At 37.6% G+C, this 18,264-nt stretch overlaps 1 protein-coding gene across 1 annotated transcript in view; it reads right to left on the bottom strand.

Annotated features, from left to right (window-relative positions):
- Window positions 1-14,516, bottom strand: part of LOC105368996 (forkhead box protein B1) — a 17,898-nt gene extending 3,382 nt beyond the window's left edge. The window contains exon 1 of the mRNA XM_011508217.1: window positions 13,825-14,516. Within this exon, the coding sequence (XP_011506519.1) occupies window positions 13,825-14,043 (219 nt within the window). The 5' untranslated portion in view covers window positions 14,044-14,516. The remainder of the gene's footprint in view (window positions 1-13,824) is intronic.
- Window positions 14,517-18,264: the final 3,748 nt, after the last annotated feature.

Raw genomic sequence — 18,264 nt, 5'->3', positions numbered from 1 at the left:
GGGGGGGGGGCACGCGCGCACTACGAGGATAATGCGAGACTTCTATTTAGAGTTACGAAACCCTACCGCGACCTATGCATGTGTATTTTATTAAGGCTTTAAATACCGCAAAAACTTTTACTTTTCGTTGGAAAGTGCGTATTTGGACTGCTGACGGTAGTCTTAGTCATTGCTAATTGCCCCTTATCGCCTGACATTCTTCTTTAAATTATTTCAATCCAAGCATCAATATGCTTCATATAAGATGGCCTTTTTTTTTTATTGATTGATTGGTTGATTGTTTGATTGATTGATCGATCGATCGATCGATTGATTTATTTATTTATTTATTAGGCATTGAAATCATGCAGCAGCCATCGAATCGAGCTATTTCACATATATATTGACAATTATCCCGCTTACACTTGTACTATTTATACAAATATTACTAATGATTATTTAAATTCGCATGAGTGTGCTATTTTCATTCTTAATACTGTAATTGTGCTTTCGATAATAATCGTATATTTTCTATTTTTAAAGTGCATTGTAAGAAAAATCTTTGCGTTATTTGCGTTATTTGAAAAATTGCCGTAGGCAATTCAGCAATATAATAACAAAATAAAACAATTGCACGCTTCAAAAAATAAATACTATAATTAAGGTAAATTTATGTTGTGCTGTGCAATTGTAAAATTTATGTTAAAGTGCGAAACCAAATTTAATAAAAAGAAACGCATCCAGTTGAAATTTCTCCAGCAGTAGGCGCACAATATTTTCAAAGGAAAACTTTTTCTCTAATTGTTGGCTTATTAGCCATGTGTTAAACAATTGAGAGCTAACGCTTTAATTGTTGGCGTACCAATGAAATTACAATAAAATTGAACGCTATCCATTCGACAGAGTATATGCCATAAAAATCTAACGAACATATTAATTCATGTAAACATACGCACACAGACCCACGAGCTACATATATATATATATAGATAGATAAGCATATGTAGAATAACACAATGTACATTGGAAATGATTAAGTAAATAAGATAATTATTGCGAGCGCGTTACTTAATTAGCATCAACACTCGACGCGGGCGATACGATCGACTGCATAAGGTAATTGCACCACTAATAACAATTACTCTGTAGACAAGAACAGCTGCTACGTCATTGTAGTGTATTGGCACGCTTTCATGCTGCTACTCGCTGGTGCTGCTGGTGCTGCTGCAATGGTTCTTTTCCTTGCTATTGTTGTTTGTTGTTATTGTTGTTTGTTGTTATTGTTGTTTGTTGTTATTGTTGTTTGTTGTTTTTTGTTATTGTTCTTATCGTTGTCGTCGTCGTCGTTGTTGCTGCTGTTGCGGTAGCTCTTTTTGCTTTGTGCCTACGTTAGCGTAAAATGCTACTTTGTTTTTATTTTTTTTTTTTTTTTGGGATAAAATTATGCCTTTCGTTTATGCCTGCATGTACATGTCGCGATAAATTACCCTTCGAGAAATCTGCTATTTAAGTGCTTATGATCGACGTGTACAACTGCACATTTCACTCGTTGTTATTTCTTGTTAAATCGTTAACGTATTCAGATCATTTGCGTTAATTTCAAAATATTAAAGTGTTTAGTTAATAGCTTTAATATCTTTATACTCTTGGATTGTAAAGAGAATATCAATTATTTTTATTTGTATAGTTTTTGATTAATTAATAGACAAGTGTTGCGCTTTCAAAATCGCTCTTATGATTTTTTTTTTTTTTTTAAATTAATAAATAAATGTATAGTACAGTAATTAAGACCCTCTAGGTAAAAATAATTAAATTTAAGTTTTATTTTCCTTATTTATGTTTATTTTTTTTTATTTTTTTTTTTTGTAAAGAATAAAGTAAATGGAACATTTAAATTAAATGTAAATATAAAATGACTATAAAACTATGTATTACATAAGCATAAAAAATGTTTCTTTACCATTGAAAAAACATTAGCATAAGATTATCAAAATCATATTTTTATGTATATTATTATTATGTAATTATTAAAACATACCATTAAATAACAAGTGTTTTCTTTTTAAGAATATGTATTTATTTTTTGTGTATCTGATGAATAAATTAAGCGAAAATTATTATCGATGCTCAAAACTTTCAAAAAGTTTAATGTTACATTTTATCCGATTTATTCTAAATTCTTATCAGTTACAAAGTTAAAATGAGCTCTCTAGGCGTCCTGTAGCTACACAGTATAGATAAAAAAATATTTCTCTCCTTCTAAACACACGCGCAAACACACACATACACACACAGAAAGAGAAATATTTTATTATAAAGTTACAAATAAGTTAAAATTTATATAATTTATATACAATGAGGCGTAAAATAGCAAAGTAATATACTTTTTTTATATAGTAGTCGTCTAATATCTTATATAATGTATAATAATGTAAGCAGAATGAATAAAGCAGATGAATTAAAAATAATCAATAATAACGACAATAATAAATTTGTTAATTTTCGTTATTTCTTAATTTACGGTAAAAAGCAGTTGAATTGTAATAAGTAAATTGCCTGTTGCAGAATATTAAATCAGTTGGAGCATAAGTAAGTAATTTTCTTAATTAAAAGTCTTGATCAAACTTCTGAATAATATTTAAATTTTCTGAAATTATGCATAATAAATAAAACAATGAATATTGATTTATAAGAAAAATCTCGTATTTAGAAAAAACTTGATTTACCTTAGCCTTTGCCTCTTTTTTTTTTTTTTTTTTTTTGTGTTAATATATGTATATATTATTATTTTTCCTTTTAATGAAAATTACGCGAAAAGAATTATTCTTTCATATGGAAAGAAAAGTTTTTCGGATGTACAAATCAAGTAAACATGTGCAAATGCCATGTATTAATACGAAAAGCCGCGTTCAGAGTTTCATGTTTTTAAGCAATTGAGCCTAATGTAGTACACTGCTAGTATTACCTCGTGAGCGAGTATAAAAATATATTTTTATGCTTAAAGTTGTAAATTTAAAGGTAATGCTGTAACATTTATTATGCACGTGTCTTATCTTAAATTAAATTATCGTGTATTATTATAATATGTTGCTTTATATTATAAGTTAAATGTATTCCACTGTACAATAAAATTCAATTAATGCAATTTAATTAAAATAATAATGAATAGCTAATTATTCCAAGTTAATTATTTCAAGCTTTCGAATATACTCGATGTTGCTATGATATTGCTCATACGAACGCAAAATTACGAATTACGAAGCAATTAATATCATTAACGTTAACATCGTGCAAAATAAGATCGGTAAATAGTGGTAGAGGTGTTAGTGTTACGAGTATTTGATAAAAATATAAATTAACGAAGACCCCTAATCGCTTGATGCATTATTGTTTATATTCAATCTTAGATAGATGTAAAACATTAGATAAGCACACCACTATCGTTTGAAAAATTGCAGTGATCAACCGGGAAATCCAGCAGCACCATGATTTATTCAGAATAATTAAGTATTATTCAGAGTCGGCTCGCGGGCTGTAGATTATAAGTAAATACACGGAACGCTATGGTGCCCATTATAATTCCAGCAACATATGAAGTCTCGTTTCACGTGACGTGGAAGTGTAGAGAAGCGAGATAATAAATTCAAGTTCGGTAGAAAACTACCGGAAAATTACATTGTGTACTTAAGCAACAATTCCACAGCCAATTTTCGAAATGCGATAATGGCGAGGCGATGCGAAGAAAAAAAATCTAACTCGTGCGTATTGCCCAGCAATGTCGACAATTGCGACAGTGCGGTGAATTTTAGGTGAATTTTTCCAAGCCCGATGAAGGAATTTTCACATTAAAACAACTTTTGACATTTCCATAATCGAGTCCCCATACCGCATGCTACCATCAAAGTCAACAGACTTTCGCCGCACGAGTGGCGAAAAATTACGTTGCAGCATCTGCAATCTGGAAAATACTGGTTTGGTCCATCTGCCACTTTAGCGCGCCGAACGCACCGATCGCGAAAGCTCAAAAAGCGTTGAAAGTGTCGAAGCGACGGCACATACCAAAACGAAAGAAGCATTATATTTTTGGTTGCGCTCCTTTGTTCTCCCCGCCGCACTCTCATTATTCCACTCAAACGCGCAAGTTTTAAAGCTTCGGGAGTTCCAATGCGCATCGATTCGCAGCTCGAATGCAATACAAAGAAAGTGCGCGGCACTAAAAAATATATTTTATTGTATTTTATGCTGCATTCCGACGATACGAGCTTGAAATATATTAAAATATAGTCTTTTCTGCGAAACTTTGAAATGCGGGTGAGCCGTTATTATCGTAGTTGTCCGTTTTCGATTATCCTTAAATACCAGGAATAATCATATTATTTTTAAAACCTTTGACGATAATTTACTACGATGAAAACCTGTTTGTTTTTACCAGTATTTCAAAAATTTTTTCTATAACCGATGATAAATCATACCCTCGCTTTCTCAATATCATTTAATCCTTTAACTCACCGTTAGTTTTAATAGTATTTCTATCCCACATTAAGTTTGACTAATATTAATATATCATCGCAGCAAATAATAATGAAAGTTGATTTACATAGAGTTAATAAGACGTAGAAATGCTACTGAAATTATGGGGGTTATTAGAATTTACATCCTGACATTTTACGCAATGGTTATTAATATAATATTCCTACCAAGTTAATGAGAAATTAGTGTTCGATAAGTGAAAATTCAACTTTTATATTTTAAATTACCATCAAAGCTTAATGCTTGATAATTGATTGCGATCAATCTTGTTTCAATTGGGCACGAACATCATTTTCATAGAAAATTCTACCCCATTGTTCGATTAATAATAAAATATTAAAATAATATGGCCGTTAATGTTGCCGTTTATTAACGATTTATTAACGACCGATACGATTGGCTATTGTACCATGTCACTTTTGAGATTGTTTGCATTGGCGTTAAGTGACTGTATATTAACGGTCATTCTATTACTTCGATAATTATAAATCTATTTTATAATGCCGAATGTACTTGAAATTTTACGAATAATAAAGTGTTCGTTTGACTTTTTAGTAGACTTTTGAGAGAAAAATCATTTCAACGGATTAATAAATCACGTAATGTCTTTATTCATTCGCGTCTTTGAGCGTGAAAGCTGAAAATCAATGTTTTTCAAATTATAAACTCCAAATGCCCTACTCAATACGTTCGATCTTTCTTTTTTTTATTGTCGTTTTTTTTCTCTTTTGTTTCTTATATATTACATATGGCCTGCACACGGTATATCGAAGCATGGATAAGTAACGAGAGATCACTCGATTCTCTCATTATTTTACTGCTGAGAAATGAATTTCAAAGGACGATTGCATTACACGGGCATTGCATAAGTCCGTCGTAACGAATGATTTGGTTAGTTAGTGAAAGTATCGTGTAAATGCGATATCGCGACAATAGGGCCATACGTCAAGTGTCACGGCATCGGCACGCTTTGACATTTAACGAGAAGAGAATTTGAATCGATCGACTGGCCAGTGATAGAATGACAATATTGCCGTAATTATTAGACGATTGTGATATCGAGGAGTCTCGACCACCCGAAAGTTGGCGCTAAGTTAATTCAACTTAAGCCTCTAATCATTCTCCCTTTGTCACTTCGTCAATTTAATAAATGAGGCTCTCGATTGGTTCTCGCCATTATTACTAATAAACATTCGTCGCTGGTTGTCGGCCATAATGCGCAAGGAGCGTAAAGTAAGATGAGCCAGGCGTTGTCGAGGATCGCTCGCAACAGACATCGAAACAAGCGTCAGCGGCTTCCTCCTCGAGAGCAAACGACGCGATTGAATTATTAACGCGCGATTTATGGAAATTCGGCTCTCGGAACACTCACAATTGGTCGCTCGCTCGCACCAATGGAATAACCCGAGACTGCAGCGGCGGTGGTCTCGTGCGCAGGTGCGAAACAGATGGCCTCTACTCGATCGCCGCCGCCTAATCGTACTTTACGCGTCCCCCGGCGCGCATGCGTGCGCGCGAGCGGCTACGAACACCTTGCGAATTCACGAAATTTGCGTAACATGGCGGCGGTGCTGATCAATCGGAGCTTTCTCCGGAGCTCTGGTCAAGACGGGGACCCCGAGCCCTGGAAAATCGCCCGGACAAAGGAATTGGATGGACGAGTAATCGACTATGGATTTATCTCGTTTTAACGAGGTGAAATTGCCTATCGTGAAAGCCATATTCTTAATAGCCGCAAAATTAGCTCTGCCGCGTACGAGCCATATAAAACTTGGGGCATCTTGCGAATTATACGATATGATATATTATATATAATAAATATGCTCCGAATAACGGTCTGACTATTTTTCGCTGGAGTATGGAGTTTAAACAGCTCGAGTAAAAATTCATAGAATTTCATAATAAATGTTTGCCTACTTATTGTGCGTTATTTGGCATTCGCGTTTGTCCACGTGTCCGATTCGTGTTCTGCCTAACTATGTTCGTCCTTATTGGGAAAAAGCATTAGCTTTATAGGTAAGTTTAAATATCCCGTTAATTTGTTTGTTTTTGTAAATATTGCGTGTATCTGTAGATGAGGCGAACCATTTTCACTTCAAATCATATCGAACATTTTTAATAATATTTCTCTACTATCGGTAAATATTAAATAGTTTTTCAAATGTTCCATCACAAGTGCATTAGTGCGCAAAACAAAAAAAAACAAAAAAAGGGAAATCTTTGGTATATTAGACAAATAATTTTAATTACATAACCGCCTGAATAGGTATTTCCACTGATAAAGCAAATTATTACTTTAATTTAATGTCAGAGACGCGAGGGATAGAGGTAGAGAGGGGTAGAGAGGGGTAGAGAGAGAGAGAGAGAGAGAGAGAGAGAGAGAGAAGAGAGAGAAGAGAGAAGAGAATACAAATAATCTAGTTGATTTAGATACTTTTGTTGCGAACTTAATGTTCTTAGTTAATATGAAAACATTCTTAGTTTTTTCTATCGATAATCAAGTTCTGGATTAGCGCCCGATTATCCAAGAAAAATAAGTTGAAAATATACTAAAAGAAAAATATCATTGAAATGAACATAAGTGCTGAAATGGCGTGTAATGACAAACTAACTAAAAGCCGTAATTTATTAATTGGATAGTTGCTATTTATTTATTTTACTTGTGTATTTAGATGTGAGATAAAGTTTTTCTACAGCATGTCAACTTAGTTTATGGCGCTCTTATCCTTCAATCTCCACGTAATCGTTAAAACGATATTTGGCCAACAATACGAAAACGTAAAATATTTTAGGAGTAGAACAATTTAATATGGCTTCGTGGATGTAATTTAAGTTGGCTTGTAAAGCCTTGACTCGCTCCATCCGAAAAAGGTAAATATATTAGTTAAAAAGAAAAAAAAGGTTAATCACGCACGTCATTTGAAGAATAGCAATTTCAGTTGCACGCAAGGGAAGAAAATGAATTTTTCTCTTATGGTATCGAGCATTTTGCTATTCGTTAAAATCAAGTGAGTCGAGTTTTGCGAGCGAGCGAACGCCCATGTTCCGCGAAATAATTCTCACGATTATTGATAGAGAGCGATAGACAGGGAGGATGTTCGCAAGTGGCCGTAATCGTTGAAAATCGCTCTAATAGTTATTGCGAGGTGACAGAGGCCGGATTATCGAGATTTTTATTGCTGGGGTGCGAAAAACCGCCGACACTCCGTTAAATTATCGGTGCAAAAATCCTAAGCGACGGTCGCTTTCATTACATCTTCGACGCTCGACGAATGCAGACGAGGGATGAGGATGAGCAGGCTGAGGAGGATGATAATCAGGATGAGAATGGGGATGATGATTATGATAATGATAATGATGATGATAAGGATTAAACGGAGGAAGAGAAGAGGGAGGTGGAGGAGAAGGAGGAGGAGAAGGATGAGGAGTATGGGGTAGGGACGGGGCTGGCAGCCATTGTCGTTGATTGGCCCGGGCAATTCTAGACCGTCGAACGTCCCGATCGAGGGATTTCGTGCCGTTTTAAGACTCCCACCCTCAATGTCGAGAAACGGCATGCAATTTCGTTTCGCACAAACGGTCTATTTGTTTTATTTCTCTACGATTGATTCGAATTTGTCGGATTGCCCGCACTGATTGACGACGGCTCGTGCGCGCAAAATGAGATCCGGGAAAATTGCTGTATTTTCCCGATGGCGTTGAAAAGTATTTTAGCATCGGCCCCCAATGAGTGTTATCCCATAACGCCGCGAGTCGTCGAGTCGAGGCCCATTCAATGCCCTTCGCGCGACATTAAAGGAATGAAAATATGATGCGCTCATGCCCGTCCCCTCCGGCCCTTTCAATCGCCCCGTCTCATCGACAAAATTCACGCGCCCAATGCCTGCTTATCGCGTCTCGACAACTATGTTGTTCTTCGTGTATTAGCTCTGGCAGATTAATCGAATCAACCAAACTCTGCTCTCAAATTGATTTATGCACAATGGATTAAAATTGTTTCTTTAAATTTTCGCTTAAATCGTCGTTCTTTAAATTCGCCACCAATCCATGCTCCCATCCCCGAGCAGAATATGCCCGGGCACGATAAATCCTGTAAATAACGCCTCAAAGAAAACTCGCTCGCGACTCTATACGACACGGCCGCTCTGGCGGACTTTCTAGCAAATAAATACATTACAATTTTTTCCGAGCAATGTAAATAAGGTAAATGTTAAATTATATCGGTGTAATAATTACACTGGGACATGTGCCGTATTTAGTTACACGTTAGTTACAAAAATGAAAATGAAAACGTAAGATAAGCTGCGTTGTGGAAACTTTTCTAATGAGCTAGCGCAGTTTGAAAAGATCGAGTCGCGCCAACTATGAGGCACACGCGAGCCGGAGTAAAGGAAAGTAGGCTTTTTCACGCAAAATTTCGAGAGCATTATAATTTACGAAACGTTACGTAAAGTCCCATTTAATGTTGCTCGAAAGCGTTTTAAAAGTTTGAAGATAAATATGAACGTTCATAAGAATGAATAAGGCATGATACGCTGTGGCTGTATATTTTTTTCTTTCTTTTTTTTTTTTTTTTTCATTATCCAAACATAATGAGCTGAGCATTAAAATTGAACGTATAGGGTATATAAGCCCTTAACTCAATTTCTTTCTCTTTGTTTTACAATAGAATATTTTATGAAGAATGGCGGAACGCGAGGACGTGGAAAAGTAAAGGCTACTTCATTATGCCATTGTGCGCATCCGCGCTGAATTAATGTTTAAATAGAGCGGTTATTATATTTGCCTCTCGCTTATAATTCGAATAACTGTCTAAGTTTGCAACTGACTGGATGAAAAAAGAATTGCAATTAATCCTGTTTGTATTGCAAAAGTTCTTTCGCACAGACGCTTTATATAATAATATAATAATGCGATATAACTATGCTTTTATATACATGATAATTTAATTTAAGATAAGCCAGCTCCGTGAATAATTAATGTTACAACATTATCCGTTGATTTACAACACCAGGACATATTAAGCATGGTTTTCCGTACGCTTACGCACGTACGTGTACGTTGAGAAAGCTTGGAAAGCAGCATCGCGTGGCTTGATTAATTGCAAATAATTCAAAAAGGTACGCGCGCGGATTCAGTTGTTTTATATAAGTGCTCGCACTGCTCGCGCGTCTTTATAAAATGTGCATTCGCGTGTCCTCCCTGTTTTACTCCATAAAACACGCCCTTTTCGTGTCTCGGATTGTATCGCGAGTCACGGTAGCTCAAAGGCGTATTTCGTCACAGCGAGAGCAAGAGAACTAGTGAACGCTAGTGAACGTGCGCCTGCCACCGAGAGAGAGAGAGAGAGAGAGAGAGAGCGGGAGCGAGAACGAGGCAGGGGGGAGGTAATAGATTTCTCGCCCACGCGCGCGCACGCACGCGTTCGGTAGCCATGTTTGCTTAGCGTGTTTATAAAATCTCCGTTGGGTAAAAAACAATCGTGCGGCTAAGAGTCTATAAAACCGGCATCATTGGGAAGGAAGGTACTTTGGCACGAGAAAGTAAAGAAATCTGTTACTGTATCGATTATGCCCATATGAAATATATTTTTTCCTCCCTTGGCATACGGTTTAACATATATGAAATTTATTCCTTGAACGCAACCTATAATGCTAGAACAAATCTTATTCTCGTATGACGTATTTGTTTTATTGCTAAAATTTATCGTTGCATTTCATCATCTTTTACTCTCTCTCTCTCTCTCTCTCTCTCTCTCTCTCTCTCTCTCTCTATTTATCTATCTATCTATCTATCTATTTATCTATCTCTGTATATTCTGTTTCTGTCTGTTCCTTTTGTATATTTAATGTTGTTATCTTCTATTTGCATTATTACTTTGGCTCAACTAGCTCTAATAAGTAATCTAAATATGAATCGATAAATATAACAACATGTATTTATCCGATGAATATTATGTAAGAAATTTGATGATTAATAGTTATATATATACATATATATATATATATATATATATATATATATATTTGATCGCGGGGGAAATATGCTGCCTTCTGACACTTTAAACGCAAGTTACATTATGAGCTTTCATATCCGACTTATCGATGTTAAATAAAATTAATACATTTTGCGCAATCCCTATGCTTTTAATAGACATAGCATGACAATATATAATCACATATTTAAAAACTATTCTCGCTTAATTTGAAAGATACCGCCCGACTGCACAACTTTCTTATTCATGAGAAATCTCCAGCATTCTAATATTTCAAAATAATGATAAATATAACGTTCTTCAATTATTTTCAACCGTGTAAAATTAATATTCGGCATGCAACGTCTTTTATGCAAACGACCGCACGAGCATACGTAAATTAATAAAAGATTTGTTTATATTTTGCCGAGTAAGCCAATATTACGGGTCAAGATTTTAAAGATTCGGGAAAACGGCACTAAATAACGACATCAGCGGGCATTGTGTCGTGAAAAGCCTTGCGGCGTTATTGATTTTGACGAAAATAATGATAAGACCGAGGGGGTTGAGCTGTTGTCGGAGATCCATCCGAGCGCCCACCGGCGTAACCCTTTTCATATTAGGTTTCGTATTAGGCACGCAGTACATACGTACACGTACACCAACGCGCGTATAAGGAAGTTTAATCGCCCTCGGTTTGCCATTCTCTCCTACCAAGGTGACGAAAATATCACGGTCGACGTTTTTCGGCTAACGAGCAAGCAAGAGTGGAGTTGCTGGAGTTGCTAGTGTTGGCGGAGGCGACGACGACGACTAGGACGACGACTAGGACGACGACGACGACGACGACGACGACGACGACGACGACGACGACGATAGCCACGACGTCAATGAGCGCGAGGAGGAAGGAAGAGGGGAGGAAAGAAGCGCTTAAGCATCGTACGGCATCGCGCATGGAGATTGGGCAGACTTTTTTTAAATAATTCTCGGGAAGATGAGTGACCGAGCCGTTATTTTCGTCTGCGCCCGTTCGGGGGAGGTCAGTCGAATAGGTGGAAAGGAAAGCGTTTGGGACGCCTCGTTTACACGCTGCAATGGGACGTATTGATTTATCGCGAATGCAACCGGCTGAGCGAGCGTTTGTGAAATGTTGTTGATAGAGAAAGTCAGTGTAGTCGATCTTACCGTGCCCCGTATGTGTACGAACGTAAGGAAGACTCATCATCACCGCGGCAATAATATATCAGCTCGTATGTTTTTGAAACGAAGCCCGTAGCATATTGCAAAAATTGTATTTATAGAGAGGCAATGCGTTAAGGTCACGTTCGATCGAAGGCGGAATTTCATGTCGATTAAAAAATAATTTTGTTGCGGCTAGGGGAGCTCATTCATCGAGCGATGATTTTCATTTTAATAAATAATGCTTTCTCTTAATGATATAGGAATAACGTTTCAATTCAAGACCGTCATTGAAACTAAAGTCAATCCCTTTGCACGGTATTATTGTAAGTGGGATCGACCCTATCTTATGTTGGAAAAGAAAAAAAGAAAAAAGAAAAAGAATGAAAGAAAGAAGAGGAAAAGAAGAAAAGAAAGAAAAATGAATTCTGCCTTTAACGGTATACTTATTAAAGTCGATTTAATTTAAAGTAATCGTCTATTGTTATATATAAAATGAAAAAAAAAGAAGAAAAAAGAAGAAAAAAGAACGATTGTACTTGGAGGTAAAGCCCTTTTATAATAAAATCCGGCAATTTCGATGTCGCGGTTATTGAATTTATCGATTTTAAGAATTTCGCCTTTATAATATCGGTTAGTACGTGATTAGTGTCTAGTCACCCAGCAGTCATCACCCTTCCTCTTACACTTACGTTGACATAAGCATTCTCTTTAACCTTTCTTTCAATAAATTAATCACGCTCGATGATTTATATTATTATTCGACGATCTAATAATTTCATCGCTATAATTAAATTGCGATAGCCTTGGGAATAGAATGAAAAAAAAAATGAAGAAAAAAAGTATAGATTGTCGAAGGATTGATAAAAATGTGTATTCGATTGATCGTGTGAATAATAGTTAACTAATAATTAGTGCCATTTTCATGCGCTACCAATTGAATTAAACTAACTGACTGACATACTTGTAAATAATAATAATTATGGTAAAAAGTTTGGAAACTTTACAAATTGAATTTTAGTTGATAATACATATAAACAAACAAACAAACAGAGAGAGAGAGAGAGAGAGAGAGAGAGAGAGAGAGAGAGAGAGAAAGAGAGAAAGACGCGCACGCACACACATCATGATAGCTATGATTAGGATATTCTTTATATTCAAATAAAATATCGATATACACTTTCTCCATCAATGAATTATTTTCATTTTTCATTTGTTATTTAAATTTGTTATTAAATGCAAGTAATTTTAATGAAATTATCGGACAATATTTCTTATAATTTCTACTTAATTTTAAATTGCAGTGTTTGAAATCGTATAATAGATAGTAAACTTTTTAATTGATAAAGGTAGCTGCTTGAATTCGAAGAACCTTTAAGAATACGAGATCAGCCCCGGGCATTTTTATCCGAAGAATAATCTTTAATTTCTAATAATTTCCTAACGATTAGGTAATTGCGCGTCAATTTAATATATGCGCAATATACAATTGTAATAATTTAAACAGAATTTGAAAATGTTATTATTGTGTGTTAACTCTTTGCGCTTAAAAGGAATATTTACTCTATTGCATATTCTTCTCCTATTCTTTACATCATTTTATTTTTATGTGTATAACCTGGCGATTTATAGATTTTTATAAAACTTTTAGTCATTATATCGTTAAGAATGTTGCTTATAAATTTTTCGTGCAATTGCGGTTATCGATAATACGTGCTTTACTACTCTACGCATCACATATAAAAGCCAAAATGACATTCTCTTAAAATTCCCCATTGTCGTTAAAATTAGTCGACTAACTTATCAAATTATTTGCCAAACTTATATAATCTGGAAATTTACGGCAAATCTATTCTACACTCTACGCTTATCGTCAAGCTTCTAGCTTTTTATCGACAAAACGCAATCGGTTTCACGAACACATTAACAATGCAAAATTCGTCCTTGCCTTCGGATAATATTCTGACGGTGTAACGATACCATTCCAATGCAAATCGAAATCTGCGATTTCGTATTAATATAAATGTCACGTCATCGTCATTGCCATTGTCATTGTCATTATGAAATTCCGAAATCAGAAATTCTAATTCGCGCGTGGCTGACCCTCCAATGCGAGATGTAACAGTGATTTAAATGAATGGCGTTAAAATTGGAAGACGAACCTTAATGAAGCAATCGTTGAAGGAAAGATTGTGCCGGAGCGAATTCTGCCATCGTCGCGTATCTTTCCGATAATATGGGAACCTGTCGGCTATAAACTTGTATATCTCGGCTAGCGGCAGCATCTTGTCCCTCGATGACCAAATGGCCATTGCCGTAAGAGAGATGTAGGAGTACGGCGGTTTCTGGTCGCCGTACGTGTCGCGCGAAGGTCGCGGCATCTTCGACGGCTTAACTCCCCGAGAATATCTTCGAGACCAGTGCTGGCGCTACGACCGCTACGTAGCTGCCCGATCACCCGAGGCTGCTGCATCTCGTGACGGTATCCGGGGCGCGTCTCCTCGTGCACATCGTCCTTGGATGAAGAAGAGTCTTCTTTTTAGGTCGCGGCACTCGTCGCGTCCTGAGCTCGTTCGCTATCTCAGGCTGCCCGCTCTCGACGCGCTTCGACTCTCCGGGCTGACAGCGTCCGACTCGTTTGCCCTGCCGACGGACTCGTCGTCACTTTTCCTGCGGATATCGCGCGCCAGCCAACCGACATATCGCTGGCCGGCTCAGCTCATGTTCCCGCCGCTGCCGCGAGGCCGTTAGTGTCCAACTCGGTGATTCCGATCAGTACAGCATCCTTCGTCTTTCTCCGACCTTCTCCTCCACCTCCTCGACCTCCTCAACCTCCTCAACCTCCTCAACCTCCTCCACCTTCTCCACCTCCTCCACCTCCTGCTCCTCCTCCTCCTCCTCCTCCTCCTCCTCCTCCTCCTCCTCCTCCTCCTCCTCCTCCTCCTCCTCCTCCTCCTCCTCCTCCTCCTCCTCCTCCTCCTCCTCCTCCTCCTCCTCCTCCTCCTCCTCCTCCTCCTCCTCCTCCTCCTCCTCCTCCTTCTCCTCCTCCTCCTCCTCCTCCTCCTCCTCCTTCTCCGACACCACCTCCTGCTCCTCTTGCTCTCTTTGCTTCTTCTGCTACTGCTGCTCTTGCTCCTGCTGCTCCTCGACCTCCCCCCGTTACTTCCTCTCTTTTTAACGACAACCTCACCGCACAAATGTCCCACAAGTAACTCCACAGTCCTTCGGCCAGCTAAACACTAATCACAAACCGATATTATTAAACACATGTCGCCGGCGACGACGACGACGACGACGACGACGACGACGGCGACGGCGACAGCGACGATGACAGCAAGGGGGACGTGGACGACTGCAAGGACGACGACGACGACGACGACGACGACGACGACAGCGACAGCGAGGACGCCGACAGCGACGTCGAAGATCAAGGAGGCCGCTACTATATAGTCTCGAACCTCCCGAGCGAGCGACTATTTAGTCGACCTCCGGGAAAACAGTGCCCGAGGATGAGAGATGTGCTGCGGCAGCGAGTCAAGGAGCGTTGCGGAGAGTCTGGTCTTGAAAAGTCGCACCGCAGCTTCCGCGTTCGGAGCTCCTGAAGGACTGCCGCCCGAGCGAACCCCACACCCTCGGCTCTTCTGCGAACAACACCCACTACGCCCCACCGACGGCTACCGAGTCGCGGCCCATTGGAGGCGAGGGATCGCGGCCCCAGTGCCGCGCGCCAATGAGCCGCCGATAGTCCGCGCAGCCCTCGATTTTTTGCGCAGGCCGACGGCGTCCTCGGTGGGGCTACGGGTCTCTGGATCCCCCGGGGGCGTGGCTAACGGTCGACAACACCCACCGAGCGATATCGGCCGCTCGGCGCACCACCGCGCGGGACTTATAATCTCGCTACGTGGACGGGCGATACGTTTCTTCTCTCTCTCCTCGCTCGACGTCCCGCATCGGAAGGGGCATCATCCGAAAAATCATTTCTCGCCTTTACCGACGCCTGATTTCCAGCGGATCGAGCGTAAAATGACGGCTGCAACGCGCGCCGCATCCCTGTGCCCTCGCCCCTGCCTGTGTATACGGCGAATGCAGGAAGTCACGGCTGATTTGGCTTTTACGTGCGTGGATGTATTTATGTACGCGGAGAGATTATTACGGAAAGATTCTACTCGAATCCTTTATGGCCTTGGGCTATTGATAAAGACTTTTTTAACGAAGCTCACAATACCGATATAATGGCGAAGCTCTTATGAGTTATGTCGAGCGAGTTGTTCATTAATTTCAATTTTCTGATATGCTCGATCGCGCCAATATACAAAGCGCCTGGATTCGTCGGAGCTAATTGAATTGAAATTTATCGCCGTGAAAAGATTTTTGAAAATTCATCGGTTCGTACTTCCCACTATCGCGTATCCATCCTTATATCATAACATCAATTGCATTTCTCGATCAAACGGTAATTAACTTCACCTATTATCTTCGAGACTTCAATTCATTCGAATATTCCGCGTACTTTGCAATTGTAAGACAACAAAATAGTTTTAAAAAATTCAGCAACTGTATGCTAGACCAATAATATTTTATCAAAATATTTTAGTTTATTATTTCCACAGAAATAACATTAACAATTAACGCACGCCTATGGTAAGTATTGTTTTTTTCTCTTTTCTTTTCTTCTTAAACTATGGATAATTTATTGCTGATATATTATAATTGGAAAATTGATCTTGGCTAATAAATCACAACAAATATTGCGCATGAAAATTTTCCAATATTACAGTAAACTATTCTTTCTACGGATTGTAGTAAGGAGCAGCATATTTCATGCATAACAATGAATTCTTACAATCGGTATTCTTACTCTCTATTCCCTTTCATACAATAACAAGTTATTTTCTTCAACGTTATATAATCCGTTTATCTACAAGGAGAAAGACCGTCAAATGTAACAAAATATACTTAGCCATTATTATTTTATGTACTTTGTAATAATACGATTGATTAGTTGATAATTCAAAAAAAAAAAAAAAAAAAAAAAAAAAAAAAAAAAAAAAAAAAAAAAAAAAAAAAATTAACATGCAAAACTACGATCATAAGACATTAATAGACGCGTGCAGCGAATACTATGGGACAAATATGAAAAATATGATTGAAAATCTTTGCAATATGATATAATTCATTCTTAATCAATCCTTGATAATCTTAAAAATTTTCTTAATCATTAGAACGAAAAGTTATACGTGAGTTTTCGCGTTCTTTCCTTCAAATGATCCTTCAAAGTTCGAGCTAAGACCAAGAAGTTTTATTATTCAAACCTGACTTTCCAAAGGTATAATATTCCATTAACTTAATAATATATAAGCAATATAACACACAATGGGAGTTTGAGTCTTACAAACTTTGTCAAAAAATAGTGTTTATATGTAAAAGGGAATGAGCCGGCAAGATCCAAAAAGAATTCTGATTAACCATCTTAAAACAAAGGCGGAGGAGGGTAGACGAAATCCGATTTCGGTCCCCATTGATTATAGTACTCACGCCAAGACGAGGCTACACTTTGAATCTCACATATAATTTTCAGCGCCTGATATAATGAATCTGCTCTGAGAATATCACACTGTGCGCCCAGCCTTGGGCTCATATTGCAATATAATAGCCGCAATAAATATCATCTTGTTTGACGAACTTTTCAAACTAACGAGAATTATGTGTTTTACATTTTCTTTTCCATGCATTATTCATGTCGGCTTTATTGGCGAAAATTTCGCTTATTGTATGAGAATATGAATTCAATCGATATAGATTGCCCATTTAATAGACTCTAATAGGCTTTTCTTTAAAATTCCAACCCTTTTTATGCTTCGTTCTATTATTAAAATATGTGGGATTCCGATTGCAACGATGATAAACGATGACTTGAAATTATTAATCAACAATAATATATATATATATATATATATATATATATATACACATGCATTTAGTTTTATTTTTATTATTATGTTTTTTATATCCAAAAAAAATTTGCCATACTTCTTTGCAACTTAAAACAACAAATTGTATTCAAAATATATTATTTTTATATTTTTTCTTACATAACGTTACGCCTACACTTATGTATTTATTTATTTTAATTTTATTTATTTATTTATTTTTTTATTATTATTATTTTTGTTTATAAAAATCAGTAAATTAACGAGTTTTCAAAGTCATAGATTTGAGGAGATAACGACAAGGCTCGTGTTTTTAAAATTTGTAACAATCGGTAATATATCGATGGTGAAGGTCCTGGTTAAATGTGCAGAGATAAACAACGAAATCACGATCCACACAACGATCGATATAATCAACCGCTACTGCCAAGCAATTTTAATCGCTGCTACGGGAAGAAAAAAACGCACGAAAAAGCAAAGAGTCGCGAAAAGTATCTTCTCAACGATGTCGATGAAAAAGGAACGCGCGAGCGACGGCCCCGCGGGAAAATGAGAAAAGGGTACGAGCTCGCGCGAAATTCACTTTCTCCCTCTCCCATACATTCTCTCTCTCTCTCTCTCTCTCTCTCTCTCTCTCTCTCTGTCTGTCGTCGTTCACTACGCTCTCTCCCT

The sequence above is a fragment of the Ceratosolen solmsi genome, unplaced genomic scaffold, assembly GCF_000503995.2.
Source record: "Ceratosolen solmsi marchali unplaced genomic scaffold, CerSol_1.0 scaffold1, whole genome shotgun sequence".
Classification (NCBI taxonomy): Eukaryota; Metazoa; Arthropoda; class Insecta; order Hymenoptera; family Agaonidae; genus Ceratosolen; species Ceratosolen solmsi.
Note: the sequence above shows the minus strand (reverse complement) of the source record. Positions and strands in the feature narration are given on the sequence as shown.